This window comes from Cyclopterus lumpus, chromosome 4 (assembly GCF_009769545.1).
Source record: "Cyclopterus lumpus isolate fCycLum1 chromosome 4, fCycLum1.pri, whole genome shotgun sequence".
Lineage (NCBI taxonomy): Eukaryota > Metazoa > Chordata > Actinopteri > Perciformes > Cyclopteridae > Cyclopterus > Cyclopterus lumpus.
The window spans coordinates 20,598,322-20,612,461 of record NC_046969.1 but is presented as its reverse complement, the minus strand read 5'-3'; the positions used below and the strand labels follow the sequence as shown (position 1 = coordinate 20,612,461).

Here is a 14,140-nt window from a genome sequence, read left to right as displayed (position 1 = left end):
TGACGTGCATGTATGGTCCGCCGCCCCCGAAGGCTGGAATAGATCAATCTAGTATACACAACTCGATTCTTCCCCTCCCTGTAACCTCCACCCTCATTCTCGTGAAATACAGTCATGTGTGGTGTGCTGTGTTATAGCTTGGCCTCCTCCCCTGGTGTTTAAATGCAGTTACTTTGTGATGCGGTGGCTTATGTTCCATCAAAAAGTATAAAAAACAATGTTTAATCAAGGTGAATTATGTACAGCAGCTTACAGTAAACATTTCAATCCTTTTCCCCGCTGACCTCATTTACTTTTGGTAAATCCGTCCCTGATCCTCTTTGTGTGTGTTTGTGTGTGTGTGTGTGTGTGTGTGTGTGTGTGTGCGTGCCACCAGGTTCCCTCGGGGCTAAGAGGCCAGGCCCATCTGAAGGTGTGGGGGAACCGTCACCTCACCGAGGGAGGCTACATCTTCCACAACTACACCACCGTCACAGTGGAGAGCAAGGGCACGGCCGTCTTCATCCAGACTGACAAGCCCGTCTACAAACCCAAACATAAAGGTTCCCCCATAGTGCACCTGGTAGTTAGTCAGTTAATCACTGCACAGACACGCAGAACGCGAAGAGGAAGCATTTCTTTTTTAGGGTTTTGTTGTAGAATCAAACTCGGTTAATGAAAATCCGGGTTCAAACTGGAGGACAAATATTGGTGATCCCGATTGGAAGTACGGTGTATTCTGGTTGGGGTATAGCATTTGAATCCGTCACATTAATTCAGATTTTATAATTTAATCTGTGATGGCCCACAGATTCATTGATCCAAACAGAAACGCGAGTTCATGTTCACAATGCATGTTCGAAGGGTGCGAAACCTGCTGCGTTTGACACTATTGTGTTTCTTTTTCTCCCTTCAGTGTTCATCAACGTCTACACAGTCACCCCTGACCTGAGGCCAATAAATGACAAGGTAATTCAAAATGGATGTCACGTTGAGGGAAATACAGCGGTACCTAAAAGATCCCTGTTTACATTACACAATGAATACATTCAACCTTTATACCACATCACCTCGGCAATAGGACAACATGTTATTTTAGCACAAACATGCATCTCCAATCTCTGAATTGGTGGAGTTCAGAGGAGAAACCTGAGAGAAATGTACGGCGAGCTGTTTACAGGAGCCATTTCTCTTGGAATGTTAGCAATGGCTCCAAATATACTGTGCAACTGTGCAGACAGACGGGTTTATTGATGTTTGCAGCTATAAAGGCCCGCCGCTGGTACAGGGCAACACTCACTTTCACAGATGGATGACTGTTGGATCAGGAATGAGCGGGGAGAAGAAGCGTTGATCCTCCCTAGGCCTCACAGTTTGTGTCTTATTCATAATGTCTTATTCTTGCCTTTTTCTTTTTTTTTGCAGATTGAGGCGTATATTTTGGTGAGTGGAGGCTGGCGGGACCACCCAGGGGGACAGTGGCAATTTTAATTCCCAGCCTGGTCGGTGATTACAGAGCAGGAGTCAGGGCAGCTCACCGAGATAACAGGGTGCTCTTTGGAACTGTGCAAGGATAAACAACATGAAAGGAATCTCTTCCCTTCTCGTCTCTCGGTTTTGTCTTCATCAGTCAACACACACTGTGTTCTCCCCGTCTCACACTTACTGCCCTCACTCATTTATTGTCTGTCTTCCCAGACTGTGATTTTTTTTCTTCTTTTTCGTAGAGCAAATAACAAGCTGCTGCTTCACAAGAAGCTGAGGGAAGCCCGTGCATTACTTATAGCTAGCGCTGAGATGTTTATTTAATTAAATGTTTTACTACACTCTTACCTGCAGCCTATGTATAACCAGAGGAAACGGTGTACAAGTATTTTTTTTTTTACGGTGGACAAAATATGACACGTGTGTAATGACAATATGCAAATGAATGACTAACGTAAACACTTAAGTGTGAAATTCTAATTTGACAGGATCCAAGAGGATCCCGGATGGTCCAGTGGAAAAGTCTAAAATCCATCTGCTGTGGTGAGTCTTCTATAACGTCGTCGCACTTTCATCGTGCAGCATAAAGAATCACATTTCCATTACACATATTTAACATGTCATTTTTAGAACAGCTCTTTTAATGTCAGTATTTCCACATAAAGAAGAGGGTGATACAACTACACGGGGGTCCGGTTACGGTCCACCACTGTCCATCACACGGGCATTGCAGGTGTTAACGACATTTCTCTGTCCCGCAGGCGTCGTGAACATGAGTTTCCCTCTGTCCGACCAGCCGGTGTTTGGAGAGTGGTTTATCTTTGTGGAGGAGCAGGGCCACACCTATAACAAGTCGTTTGAAGTGCAGAAATATGGTGAGACCCCGCATGTACAAGAGAGGTCTTTGTAGAACAAATGGCCCTGTTGTTCTTTCTTGTGTTTTTATTTCTAGTGGTTATGTTCAGTGATAGTGTTTAAAAATGTGTCGTCTTTGAGGAGCAAAAGGACATTTTAAAAAAGGTCCACTGAGCGTTTCAGAAATAAAGACGCAAAATAAAGAAGCAAACGCAACCGATACACAGAATCGTGTAACTGAAGTCATATTCTGTCTCCTCCCTTCGCAGTGATGCCCAAGTTTGAGTTGGTAATTGATCCGCCGCACTACATTCGTGATCTGAGCTCATGCGAGCAAGCGACTGTCAGGGCCAAGTAAGTCACTTAAAATGACTCGCGGCACATGTGAACCCTTTTTGTTGCTACATGCTGTACTACATTCATCATGCTTGTTGACTGTTTCTGGATTCACTGACCGTGGCCGCCTTGTAGATGTAGAGGTCTGACGTGTCAATGTTGTACAGGTACACCTTCGGGAAACCAGTGACGGGGAAGTTGACAGTGAACATGACCGTGAACGGAGTGGGCTACTACCGGCACGAGATGGGCCACCCCGTCATCAAAACCATGGAGGTCAGTTTATTTAACCGCCAACAGGTGTCCTGATTCTGCGTGTGGATGCTCCTTTTGAAGGCTGGTATTGAAATAAGATTGTGTCACCTGGGGCTGAATTTAATGAACATTATCGTTTACATGCGTAAAACAGCATTGTTATTGTGTGCGATTCGGAAATGATATCACCACTCAACGCCGGATCCCTCCTCTCCTGTTCTCAGATCAAAGGCTCTGCAAACTTCAGCCTGTGCATCAAAGACATGATGCCCTTGGACGTGGCCGATCACTTCAGGGGCACCGTGAGCATCTGGGCGTCAGTGAGCAGCATAGACGGCAGCCGGCAAACCACTTTCGACGACTCGACGCCTGTCCATAAACAGCTCATCGACATCAAGTACTCGAAGGACACGCGCAAACAGTTCAAGCCCGGTCTGCCTTACAAAGGGAAGGTGAGACACAACTGCCGCGTGTGATAGACCCCCCCCCCCCTCTCTGTTGTTTGCTTTTTGTATTTTCCCACCGACTGTTTCGTTAACCCTCTCCTGGTAGATTGAGGTGACTTACCCTGACGGGAGCCCAGCTGACGGGGTGAGGGTGCGTGTCAAGGCAGAGCTGACCCCCAAGGACAATGTCTACACCAGCGAGCTGATCTCCAAGGATGGCCAGGCCACCTTTGAGATCCCCTCCATCCCTACTGCGGCCCAGTATGTCTGGCTAGAGGTCAGTGGCAGTCGGGTTAGGTGATATAAACAGGGTGAAAAGAGCAGGTCATTTTAAGCAAAACATTTCCTTTCTCTTTTGGCATAGACCAAGGTGACATCCATTGACGACACGACAGTAGGAGACCAGTACCTGCCCAGCTACCTGTCCATCAGTAGCTGGTACTCTCCCAGCAGGTGTCACATCCAGATTCAGAGCCCCGGTGCTCCACTCAAGGTCAGTGCTGCTTTCTTTTCCTTAAATTCCCAATGCGATTGTTATCTTCAGCATCGATGTGTTGTTGCTTCGCTTTCAAACTTCCTTTCAGCCCATTTTATCCAAAGGTAATAAATACAGTGTCCTCAATGACGTCAGTGTGTTTTGCACCTCTCTGCGTGCGTAGGTCGGCCAAGAAGCAGAAGTTGCATTCAAGTCCACCTGTCCCTGTAACTTCACCCTCCACTACGAGGTGGCGTCCAGGGGCAACATCATCCTCTCAGGCCAACAACCGGCCAACCTCACGGCCTCGCACCGAGGAAAAAGGGCGACAGTCACCTTCGACAAGAACATTCACACCACCCAGCTGCCTCCCTCGGCCTCTGGTGAGTGGGTTTTTATTCCCTTGGATTCCGATTGGTTTCTTTTTATTCTCAGCAGCATGTGCTAGAAGTTCAAACGTCTGAGCATTAAGCCGTAAGAGGTTTTTTCGTAGTTTCATGGTAATAGCGGTAACACTTTATGCGAGCATCACACCGGCATCTTAATCAAAAGATGTCTTTATCATCAGAATACCTAGTCTTTATGAAGACTGTGACCCCCCCCCCCCCTGCTTTCACAATGCCAGGTGCTGCTGCCTCCTCCTCCTCCTCCCAGGCCGAGATGGACAGCTGCGTGTCGTATCTGCGTTTTCCTGTTAGCCACAGCATGGCACCACTCAGCCGCCTGCTGGTCTACTACGTGAGGGAAAACGGCGAAGGCGTAACGGATAGTCTTCAAATCCCGATCCAGCCCGATTTTGAGAACCAGGTTTGCATCTTCTTGAAACACACGGCTTCATTGTACATTGGGAACATACTGTGAGGCTTAGTTCCCTGCGTTCCGCTGCCCCCTTCCACAAGAGGCTTTATTGAAAAGAAAAAGACAAGAAAATGTATCCACAAAAACATACAAAATACAGATGTGTCAAGGTATTCATTTGAGAACAATTGTGGTTCCTTTTCAGCCATTTCCTCTATTAAGAACATTAACATTGTGTTGCATTTACACTTCAGTTGGTAGACAGTTTCCTAGTTTTTCTCCTAACCGAGAAGACTGATTGTCCAAATGAGTTTTTGTGTGATGCATTGAGACAGTTACCGTTTACTGAGGCTCGTGTTTAGACTCCATGAATCAAGAAGGGAAGGAGCATGACCGTGTCGGCTTTTTAGAAGCTTTAAGTTGAACATATTGGGGTTTTTCCAAGGCGGTCTACACACAGAAAGGCTTTAAGTATCCTGAGAAATCCATTTTTTTATCTGTAATACCCTTTATTATTTAAAGACAAGCCTCACCCCAGAAAAAGCGTGTTCACCCCGCTGCAGTCTGGAAAGAGACACACACAAGTATCAGCTGCTAAACCACCAGACTTCAAAACAGCTTCCTTCCTCTGGCTGTGACACTCCTTAATTTATCCTCCACCCTGCATATATAATATGTTTTTGTTTTTTTTCTTCTTTCCTGTGTAGCAAAGTGGGACAAATAAAAACCTTGTCACCTTGTAATATTAACACACATTCATAAATTAAACCTATGATTACTGTGGGGTAGTTCCTTGCCCAAACGTTGATGTTGGATATGTCTTAGGTATTATAAAAATAGCTTTATTATTAATTAATTGAAACCTGGAAAAGTCTGTGTATATATTTCGGAGCTGAGGCCAAGTATCCATGCACCAGCTCTGTCCACAGTGTGATGTCTGTAAACAAACAGCTGTGTTGGCCTGGGAGAGCTCCCCAGTTCCTGCCTGCATTAGGTGGAGTTAACTCCCTGAAGTATTTACAGCTCCCTGGTATGCCATTACAACACTGTGTGTGTGTGTGTGTGTGTGTGTGTGTGTGTGTGTGTGTGTGTGTGTGTGTGTGTGTGTGTGTGTGTGTCGGAGGAGGGGGGAGGAGGGGTTTGTGAGGGCATGATGAGACAGAGGCCACGCAGAACGCAGGCAGATGAGTGGGGTCGTGACAGCAGAGGATGACAAGTTACAGAGTGGTGAAAGGAGGGCAGCGGAACCGATTAACTGGGCTAATTTGTGACTGCGCGCTGCTGAAAAAAAGTTTTTGAAGTGTGAAAGTTTATGGCCGACTCTCACCATCCTGCCCTCTTTCGGAGGTCTGTAGTTTTCCACTCTCTCTGTCCTGGTGTTTCCCACTACATCTTACAATTTCGACGCCATAGGATTTATCTTTCGCCGACTGCATATGATACAAAAACATTGCTAGCGAAGAACTATCAGGCGATTCTTTTCAATAAACCCTCTTGCGTAAGGGTCGGGGGAAAGCAGGGAAATAGGCCTTACAGTATGCTGCCTTCTAGTGCTGGAATATTTATGTCAATTCATTATTTGGCATTTTTCACTATTTTCTGATATGAATCTAAAAATATACCAGCAGATTAATCAATAACTTAAATAACTGTTAGTTGCATCCCTTCGGACAACTAGGTTAAGGTGTAATGCACAATATTGTGGTCTTAACAAACTGGTTGAATGCCTGCTGGTCCATAGTCATGTTACAGTTGAATTGTGCTGGTTGGTTTGCAGGTGTCTGTTTCCCTGTCCACCAACGAGTCGATGCCAGGAGACCCTGTGACGCTGCGCGTTCGCGGAGAAAAAGGCTCCTGTGTGTGCGTGGCCGCGGTGGATAAGAGCCTTTATCTCTTAAAGCCCGACTTCCAGCTCAGTCCAGACAAGGTCGGTCCTAATTTACAGGGATATCTTCATTATGTCCACCTTTAAGTGGGACTGAATCTTTTACGAAGTCTTACGCGTTGTTTCCTCTGGCCAGGTGTTTAAAGAGCTGGCCGATTTTGACGTTTCGGACGCCTTCGGCGTTCCCAAAGAAGACGGACACTTCTGGTGGCCCGGGCTGTCATCGAAGAGACGCAGGCGCTCCTCTGTGTTCCCGTGGCACTGGGACATCACCAAGGACGCACGCTTTGCTTTCTCAGTGAGAACACACACTTAGTTAAAGAGCCCACGGGGATCTACAGGTGTGAAAATAAATAGTAACCACTGTGTGTTTGTGTGCGTGTGTGTGTGCGTGTGTGTTTTTTCTCTCTCTCTATGTCTAACACAGGAAACTGGGCTGGTTGTGATGACAGATATGGTGAGTTTAAACCACCGGCAGAGCGGAGGCATGTACACAGACGAGGCCGTACCCGCCTTCCAGCCGCACACCTCCACCTTAGTGGCTGCCATGCACTCTCGACCCCCAACCAGGTGAATGACCGGCTTCAGAGGAGTCAAAGGCCGTCTGTGTGATTCCTAAAAAAAAAGAGTTCTTGACTGAAAAGCCTCATGGTTATTTAATAGCTAAAGCCCAGAGCCCTTCTCAGCTTCTCTCTGTTGGGATGACCACTAAGGGTTCTTGTGTTTGAGTTACTTATTCCACTCCTTAATACCGAATGGAAGAAAACAAGTTAGTGGTGATAATTTACTGTGATCTCTGATGGGACCACACACAGTAACTAAAGCATGTATATTTAAAAGCAAACCCACGAGAGAGCAGTGATTACTTAATGCCCCATAGAATTATATTCTAGTAATACGCATTTCAGTATTTGCGGTGCCCGGGATGACAAAGGTCTCCAAAATGAGTAATGAAAGAAGAAAAAGAACAACATGACAATAGAAATGAGTTTTGTGGGTTTGTCCATATTTTAGTTCTGCATTCCTTGATGCCACGAATACTCATCATCGTTGTGATGAACGTTAAACACGCGACGTGACTCAGAGACTGAATACATTTTCCATATTATGGTGTTGTTTCATTGTGAGCAGCTCAAACCTTTTATTGATGACAGCTTGTGTTTTGGTTGCAGAGCAGAGAAGCGTAGACGCACATTTTTCCCGGAAACTTGGGTGTGGCACTGCCTCAACATCAGGTATTTAAATCTTTGTATACATATTTCACTCTGTGTGTGTGTGTGTGTGTGTGTGTGTATTACATGCCCGGGGCTTGAAATATCAGATGCACCAGATTGTCTATACTTATATGAGATTTAGTCACAATCCAAAGGAAAAGAAGAGAGGAGCAAACATACAACAACCTATAAGGATGAAACAGTGAGGAGACAAAAGTAAAGAAACATTCATGAAGTATAAGAGGAGACAAGGACAGGTAGAATAAAGGATGTGTGATTAGAAGAATACAGATAGGAATAAGAAAGGAAAGAGGAACAGTGGAGGGGAAGCTGGGAGAGATGGAAGAAAGGAATGAGAGAGGAGAGGAAAGGTGCAAGAGGAGCCTGATGTTCCATCACTCCAGCAGCGTCCAGCATTTCCCCCCTCTGGGTGTGAATGTGCGTCATTTAAATTGGGCGATCTTGGAACAGACTTTCTCAACAGCTCCTTCCATTCATTTTCAGCCAATATAAATGAACTGCCCATAGATTTCCATATGCTTGATTCCTTTGGATGGGACTCCAGCTCTGCCTAATTTCCTGTGAAGTTCACAGCTCTGATTTCCCTTAAAAGTCCATTAAAGTGGATATTTGGGCAACTTTGATCAAAAGGAAAGGGTGTACATGGAGTTTTAACACGTTTATTTATTATGCCCTGCGACAGTTTGCCAACACCAACATTAAATGTGCGCTGCCAATAATGAGCTCAGTCCATTTCATCCATAGAAACAGATCAGGTCCACTCCTGACTGTCCCTCACACCTATCCATGTCAGAGAGTTTGCTGTAGCTACATGGGTGCAGGTGTTGGTGTTGACACAGGTGCTACCAACATAAAAGTGATCTCCATTGATTCATCAAGCTCGTCCTTGTAGTCTGCGCCTTTTTATTACGCAATCATGAAAGGATGCTGAAAAACTACGCTTGCCACTCAAGTTGTGTCTCAACATGTGTCACTTGCAGCTCTGAGACCGGCGAAGCCGAGCTGCGATTGGAAGTGCCGGATTCGATCACCACTTGGGTAACCCAAGCCGTCAGCCTGTCGGAGGAAAAGGGGCTGGGCTTGGCAAAGAAAGCGGAGCTTCGTACCTTCAAGCCCTTCTTTGTCGACTTCACCTTGCCTTACAGCTTAATCCGAGGGGAGCAGACCAAAGTTCCCCTCACTGTCTACAACTACCTGTCAGCCTGCGCTGAGGTAAGATGATGAATGAGGCGGCAGATGGACAGAAAGTTACGTTCCCACAGTGCAGCGTATGTGCGATAAGGCTCGTCAACAGTCGCCTTCACATAGTGCACACGTTGTCATCTTTATCTCATATTTATGAAGATGACGAGGGTACCACTTCTTTACGGGGTTAAGGTTTAAAGGGCCATACACGTGCTACAGCCCATTACCTTTGAATTGTGTGCATGTTACATTACTGTAACCATCCAACCAAGAGCTTTGAATTCTGTTTCCTCTTGAATGGTCTAAGAGGGTATTAAAAAGATTACACATATATATATTTTTCAGGCAGGCTGTTGGGGTTCATTACACTCCTATAAACTAAAAGTGAGATTGTGTGCTGTGTTTTGGTGAAGTTTCAGTCAGTACCATCAGACCTGTAGTCAGCACTGTAACTTCTGCTAGCTACATTTATTTTATAAACTTAAATGAATACATTATTTTCAGTTGGTTAATCCAGTGGGTCCCAAACAATTCAAGACCCCGGCAAATCCTTTTTTTGTCACGGTACCCCGAGCCAACCAATGCTAAAAACGTATGTAAAACATACTTAATGTAAAGGTAACACACAATAAATAAACAATCATATGATATCTGCTGGGGACTTCTACAATATTATACAAATAAAAGAGTGTAATACTTGTGCAGCAAGATTGGTGGATGCTTTGTGCTGTACAACAGAAAATAATGTGTGATAAAACTATAATAACGATACCTATATGCTATAGAGGGAGACAAAACAAATAAATAACAGAAACAAAAAGTGTTCTTTGATATTAATGACCTGTCTCAAGCAAGTGTTAAGTCCCAGCAAGTTGATTTTCGCAGTGTAATCACACAAGTAGACAGCAGAGACACGAAAGTAGGAAAGGGCCTTCTGAGGGCTTCACAAACAATATACCGCACGCTGCATCCTCAGTTTAAGACAAAGTGTGTCGTGAAGATCACAGAGGCGACGACACAAAGCATCTCGCAGGTGCTGGAAACCGATCCAAACACACACCGTGTGCTTCAAAAGCTGATTGGCTGAAACATGCAAACCACTCTGACGGCCTCGAAGGTTTTCTTTTGCGTCGGCGGAACCCGGCGTGACGTCAAAACAATGTGATGAGCGAGACGAGGCTTGTTGTGGAATAAATGTAGGTAACACCGAGGGACTTGGAAATGGTTGCCAAAAGAAGCCCTTGTTTGTCATGTGAAATGATGAGATTAGCCCAGAGGTATGGTGTGGCGCTCCCTTTGAATGGACCCCTTCGTTTTGCCTCGGCCTTAAATAGGTCCATCCTGCGCTCCGCAGATGACATCATGGTGTTTGCAGATGAGCCTGTGAAACAGCCTGTGCGTGTGCTGCCCTGATGTCATGTTAGATGAATATACAAACCAGAGTAGCCCCTCCTTTGATGTCCACCCCGGCAACATGTGATTCCTATATTTTCTGTTGAGTTATTTACGACTTGTGGCGTGTGGATGAAGAACAGTTAAGAGATCCCTCCGCATTACCGAGTCCTCTGTGAAAAGGGGGACGATGAGTGGAACGTAATCCTTCAGGGAGCTTGAGAAGCATGAGTCAGTCGGCATGGAAAATTCCCAACGTGATTTAAAAATTCTCCCTCGCTTTCGGGGCTTTGAGGAGAACACGCTATATGAGGGAGGGGCGTGCCGGCAGAGATGATATCATTGCGGCCTGTCAGAGGAGATCAATTGCCTCTGAGTTGTCCTCTTCCGCTTCTCTCCTCTCTCAGGTTCATGTGAAAGTCTCAGTTCCGAAAGGCATAAAGTTCGTCGGCCACCCTGGAAAGCACCACCTTACCAGGAAGAAGTGCGTTGCTCCTGGAGAGGCTACACCCACGTCCATCGTGTTGTCTTTCACGGAAATGGGGTCCGCAAACATCACAGGTAGTCACGTCAGTTTTATTAAGTACATTTTTACAAACCCGCAAGTTCAACTTCATCTGTACAGCATACAAGGAGACCTTTGACCCTTGATTCTGAAAAGGAACAACTCCCCTAAAAAAAACCTTTAATGTTGAAATAAATGTCTCTAATATATTCACTAATTCTAAATACTTTTACAGGCTGGGTTGTAGGGTTTTTAACATAACATTTTTCCATGCAAATTATTTTTAATAATGTCAAGACACTGCCAGTTGCAAGGCAAATATTAGAGTTAATTCAGGTAAATTGTGCATTCTGTCAATTGAAAATACTTGAGAAATGAATTTGCTCCCAGCTAGCATTTTCACTGTTTGTCAGTATAGTAGATGCAATTTATATTTATATTTGATATACTATACCTAAAGACCTTAAGTTAAGGTAAATTATTACAACAATATAGTATCAACTATTCTTAAATCCCACATTCCCTGTCGCATTTATCAGAAAAGGGGCGGGCTCAGCCTTTGTTTTGAAGGTATGCGTCAGAGTTTTGATGCGAATGTAAACAATACAGATTACATTGTGCTGTATCATTGAAAGAGCGTTACCTAAATTCTTAAGTGGCGTAGCACTTGAGAAAATATCAGCCTTTCACCGGGATGCCAGTGCCCTCAGTGTGGTGCCTTTCAAAAAGGCAAGTCTTTGACTTAAGAGAGCTGTGCCGGCCAAGGGGCCGAGCCGTGTGTGATCTGGTCACCCGCCCACAGTTACAAACAGTCCCCTCCGCAACGCATGTGAGAACAAAGCAGGCCGGCAGTGGGGGAGCAACCGGAGCTGTGCTGTGACACTCAGTGGCATGTTGATGAGTTTGCAGGTCACTGGCGGTCAATGGGCCCCCCATGGCCCCACTCCTAGTCCTCTGGCCCCTTGTGTTTCCCTCTCAGTACACACACACAAAGAGACGCCACTGGCACGGGGCCACGTTTCCAATGTGCTCCCCAGCAAGAGAACTGGGAGTCCTCTTACCGACATGTTTGTCCCGTGTAATGTATGTTGATGTCCGCAAATGACATTACAGATATGGTCATATCCAGGTATTACTGATTTTTTGACTTTTTGATGTCCAAATCTCTTGGCATTTGTCAACATTGATATGATATGTATATATAGAGCTATTTATATAGCTATAGAGCTGTGTTTAATTACCCCCCCCCCCATATATATTACTAAATATATTACTCTGAGAATAACTTTCTAATGATAATTATAAACAATTTAAAACTACGAAACAACTCAGGGCAGACAGGTTTAAAGGGCTTGTCCCTCAGCCCCAGTGCCCCCTTCCCTTCTTTTAGCATACTTAATAACAAACTGAATATAGAGTCAAATCTAGCGACTGACTTGGGCCGATGCTCCGTAGACATACAGCACAACCAAAGGTGTGACACTCTGTTCTCTGCTGCCCCGATAGCTCGTGCTATTGCCTACAGTGAACCAAGTTGCTGTGCAGATGGACTCCAGACAGGCAAAACGGGTAACGACGTGGACGATAGAAGGACCCCAATCGGCCTGGATTATGTCCGTAGGACTGTCCGGGTAGAGGTGAGAGACTGTTGATCAATGTCACTGGATAGAGAAGATTTGCTTTCATATATTTCAACATGAGGTTCGAATTGTCGAAACTTATTCATCCCACTTTTCCTCTCTTTCCTGTGACTGTGGTTCTCGTCATCACACTCTCCTTGTAGCCAGAAGGCCTTCCCAGAGAATACACCTACAGTGTCTTCTTCTGTCCCAATGGTTAGTGCTGAGATATCTCCCTAATTATATTTCTTGAAATGACTAATTCACTAAACCGAAGTGCATTCCATATTTACATTCTCAGAGAGAATCCACATTTCCACCCCAAACAAGTATGAGTATCAGTACGTGAAGAAGCCGGCCAAGATGAACCAGTTCCAAGTGGCAGTGAAGACCCACAACGATGCGCACTTCGCCCTCTCGGCCAGCCCCTACGACAGCGCGGAGATGCTCGAGATCGTACTCGGGGGTCGGCAAAACACTCGTTCTTGGATTTCCTTGGGCAAGATGGGCGAGCCGCTGATCAGTGCCGCCACACCAGGCGTCCTCTCCTGGGACGAGTTCCGCAGCTTCTGGATCAGCTGGAAGGGAGGCGTGGTCCAGGTAAGGCGATAAAGGAAGTCAATATAACTTCTATGTTTAAGTCTATTTTAAGTCTGGTTTAGTGGGATGGATTATCAGCAATTAATCAACTGTTGAAATATCCTGCACCAACAAGCGCAACAGATTTGTGTTCAGATAATAAGCGGATGCTCCAGCACAAAGAGTAGAGAGTAAAAAAAAAAAAGACTCAGCCGTCCATGAGGTCTGTGTGTCAGGAGGACTGGCGCCACTTTTACTGGCATGCTTTCTTGTAAGGTCACGCCTAATGGTCTAAAGTCACTGAGGACGGTGATCCATGACCTGGTGCTAGCATGGCACTCTCTGGCTGGCACCCAGCCCCATTAGCCTCAAAGCATTCACCACAGGCAGCAGTTAAAAGCCTGCGGAGAACAGCCCAATGGGATTCATGTATCTTCTTGGGGGTGATGCTATTTTGGGGTGGAATGAGCTGCGGGGCTCGGCCTCGCACGGTGTGGTTTAATGTGATTACGCCATGAAACTCTAGTACCGGAGAGGAAATGTGCTCTCCATTGGTCCGTTTTGTATGTTTGTGTTTGTGTGTGGGAGGTGAGTGAATCACACCAGCATCGCCAAGACTTGGCAGTGGGACATTATTAGTGTTAAGGTATGAGGGAGTCCAAAAGAAATAAGCATCAGTTGCTTTCCGAACACGGGTTCACTGATTTCTAATGTTTTCTCGTTGACTACTATCTTTTTGTGTACCATTCTTCAGCCTGTCTGCATTGTTCTCTCCAGGTGGGCCATGGTTTGCATCCATCCAATGAATCAGTCATCCTCCAGTGGACAGGCCAATTCTCTGGACAGGTTGGACTATTTTATTGCATTTATATACTAGTTGGAGGGATTTATCTACACAGATAATAACAAAAGTTAACAAAAACGATTGTTTTTCCTCCATCCAGGTGCGTCACATCGGCTTCTCAACAGGCTGGGGATCCGTTGGGGAGTTTAAGATCTGGCGGAAGGAAGACTCTGATGAGAACCACAACGAGGCCTTCACTCTGGGGGTGCCACACAACATGGTGCCTGGATCTGAGAGAGCCACCGCGTATATGATTGGTAAACTTCA

General features: G+C 45.5%; 1 protein-coding gene across 1 annotated transcript in view; it reads left to right on the top strand.

Annotated features, from left to right (window-relative positions):
• cpamd8 (C3 and PZP like alpha-2-macroglobulin domain containing 8) overlaps positions 1–14,140 on the top strand; it is a 38,186-nt gene that overhangs the window by 3,506 nt on the left and 20,540 nt on the right. Inside the window, exons 4-26 of the mRNA XM_034531540.1 lie at positions 377–542; positions 896–948; positions 1,405–1,422; positions 1,953–2,007; positions 2,226–2,339; positions 2,589–2,673; positions 2,823–2,931; positions 3,135–3,362; positions 3,463–3,633; positions 3,721–3,849; positions 4,016–4,214; positions 4,457–4,638; positions 6,407–6,556; positions 6,651–6,812; positions 6,942–7,084; positions 7,687–7,749; positions 8,730–8,961; positions 10,734–10,887; positions 12,338–12,468; positions 12,615–12,666; positions 12,752–13,050; positions 13,807–13,875; positions 13,974–14,130. Coding sequence (XP_034387431.1) covers positions 377–542; positions 896–948; positions 1,405–1,422; positions 1,953–2,007; positions 2,226–2,339; positions 2,589–2,673; positions 2,823–2,931; positions 3,135–3,362; positions 3,463–3,633; positions 3,721–3,849; positions 4,016–4,214; positions 4,457–4,638; positions 6,407–6,556; positions 6,651–6,812; positions 6,942–7,084; positions 7,687–7,749; positions 8,730–8,961; positions 10,734–10,887; positions 12,338–12,468; positions 12,615–12,666; positions 12,752–13,050; positions 13,807–13,875; positions 13,974–14,130 — 3,121 coding nt within the window. The remainder of the gene's footprint in view (positions 1–376; positions 543–895; positions 949–1,404; positions 1,423–1,952; positions 2,008–2,225; positions 2,340–2,588; positions 2,674–2,822; positions 2,932–3,134; positions 3,363–3,462; positions 3,634–3,720; positions 3,850–4,015; positions 4,215–4,456; positions 4,639–6,406; positions 6,557–6,650; positions 6,813–6,941; positions 7,085–7,686; positions 7,750–8,729; positions 8,962–10,733; positions 10,888–12,337; positions 12,469–12,614; positions 12,667–12,751; positions 13,051–13,806; positions 13,876–13,973; positions 14,131–14,140) is intronic.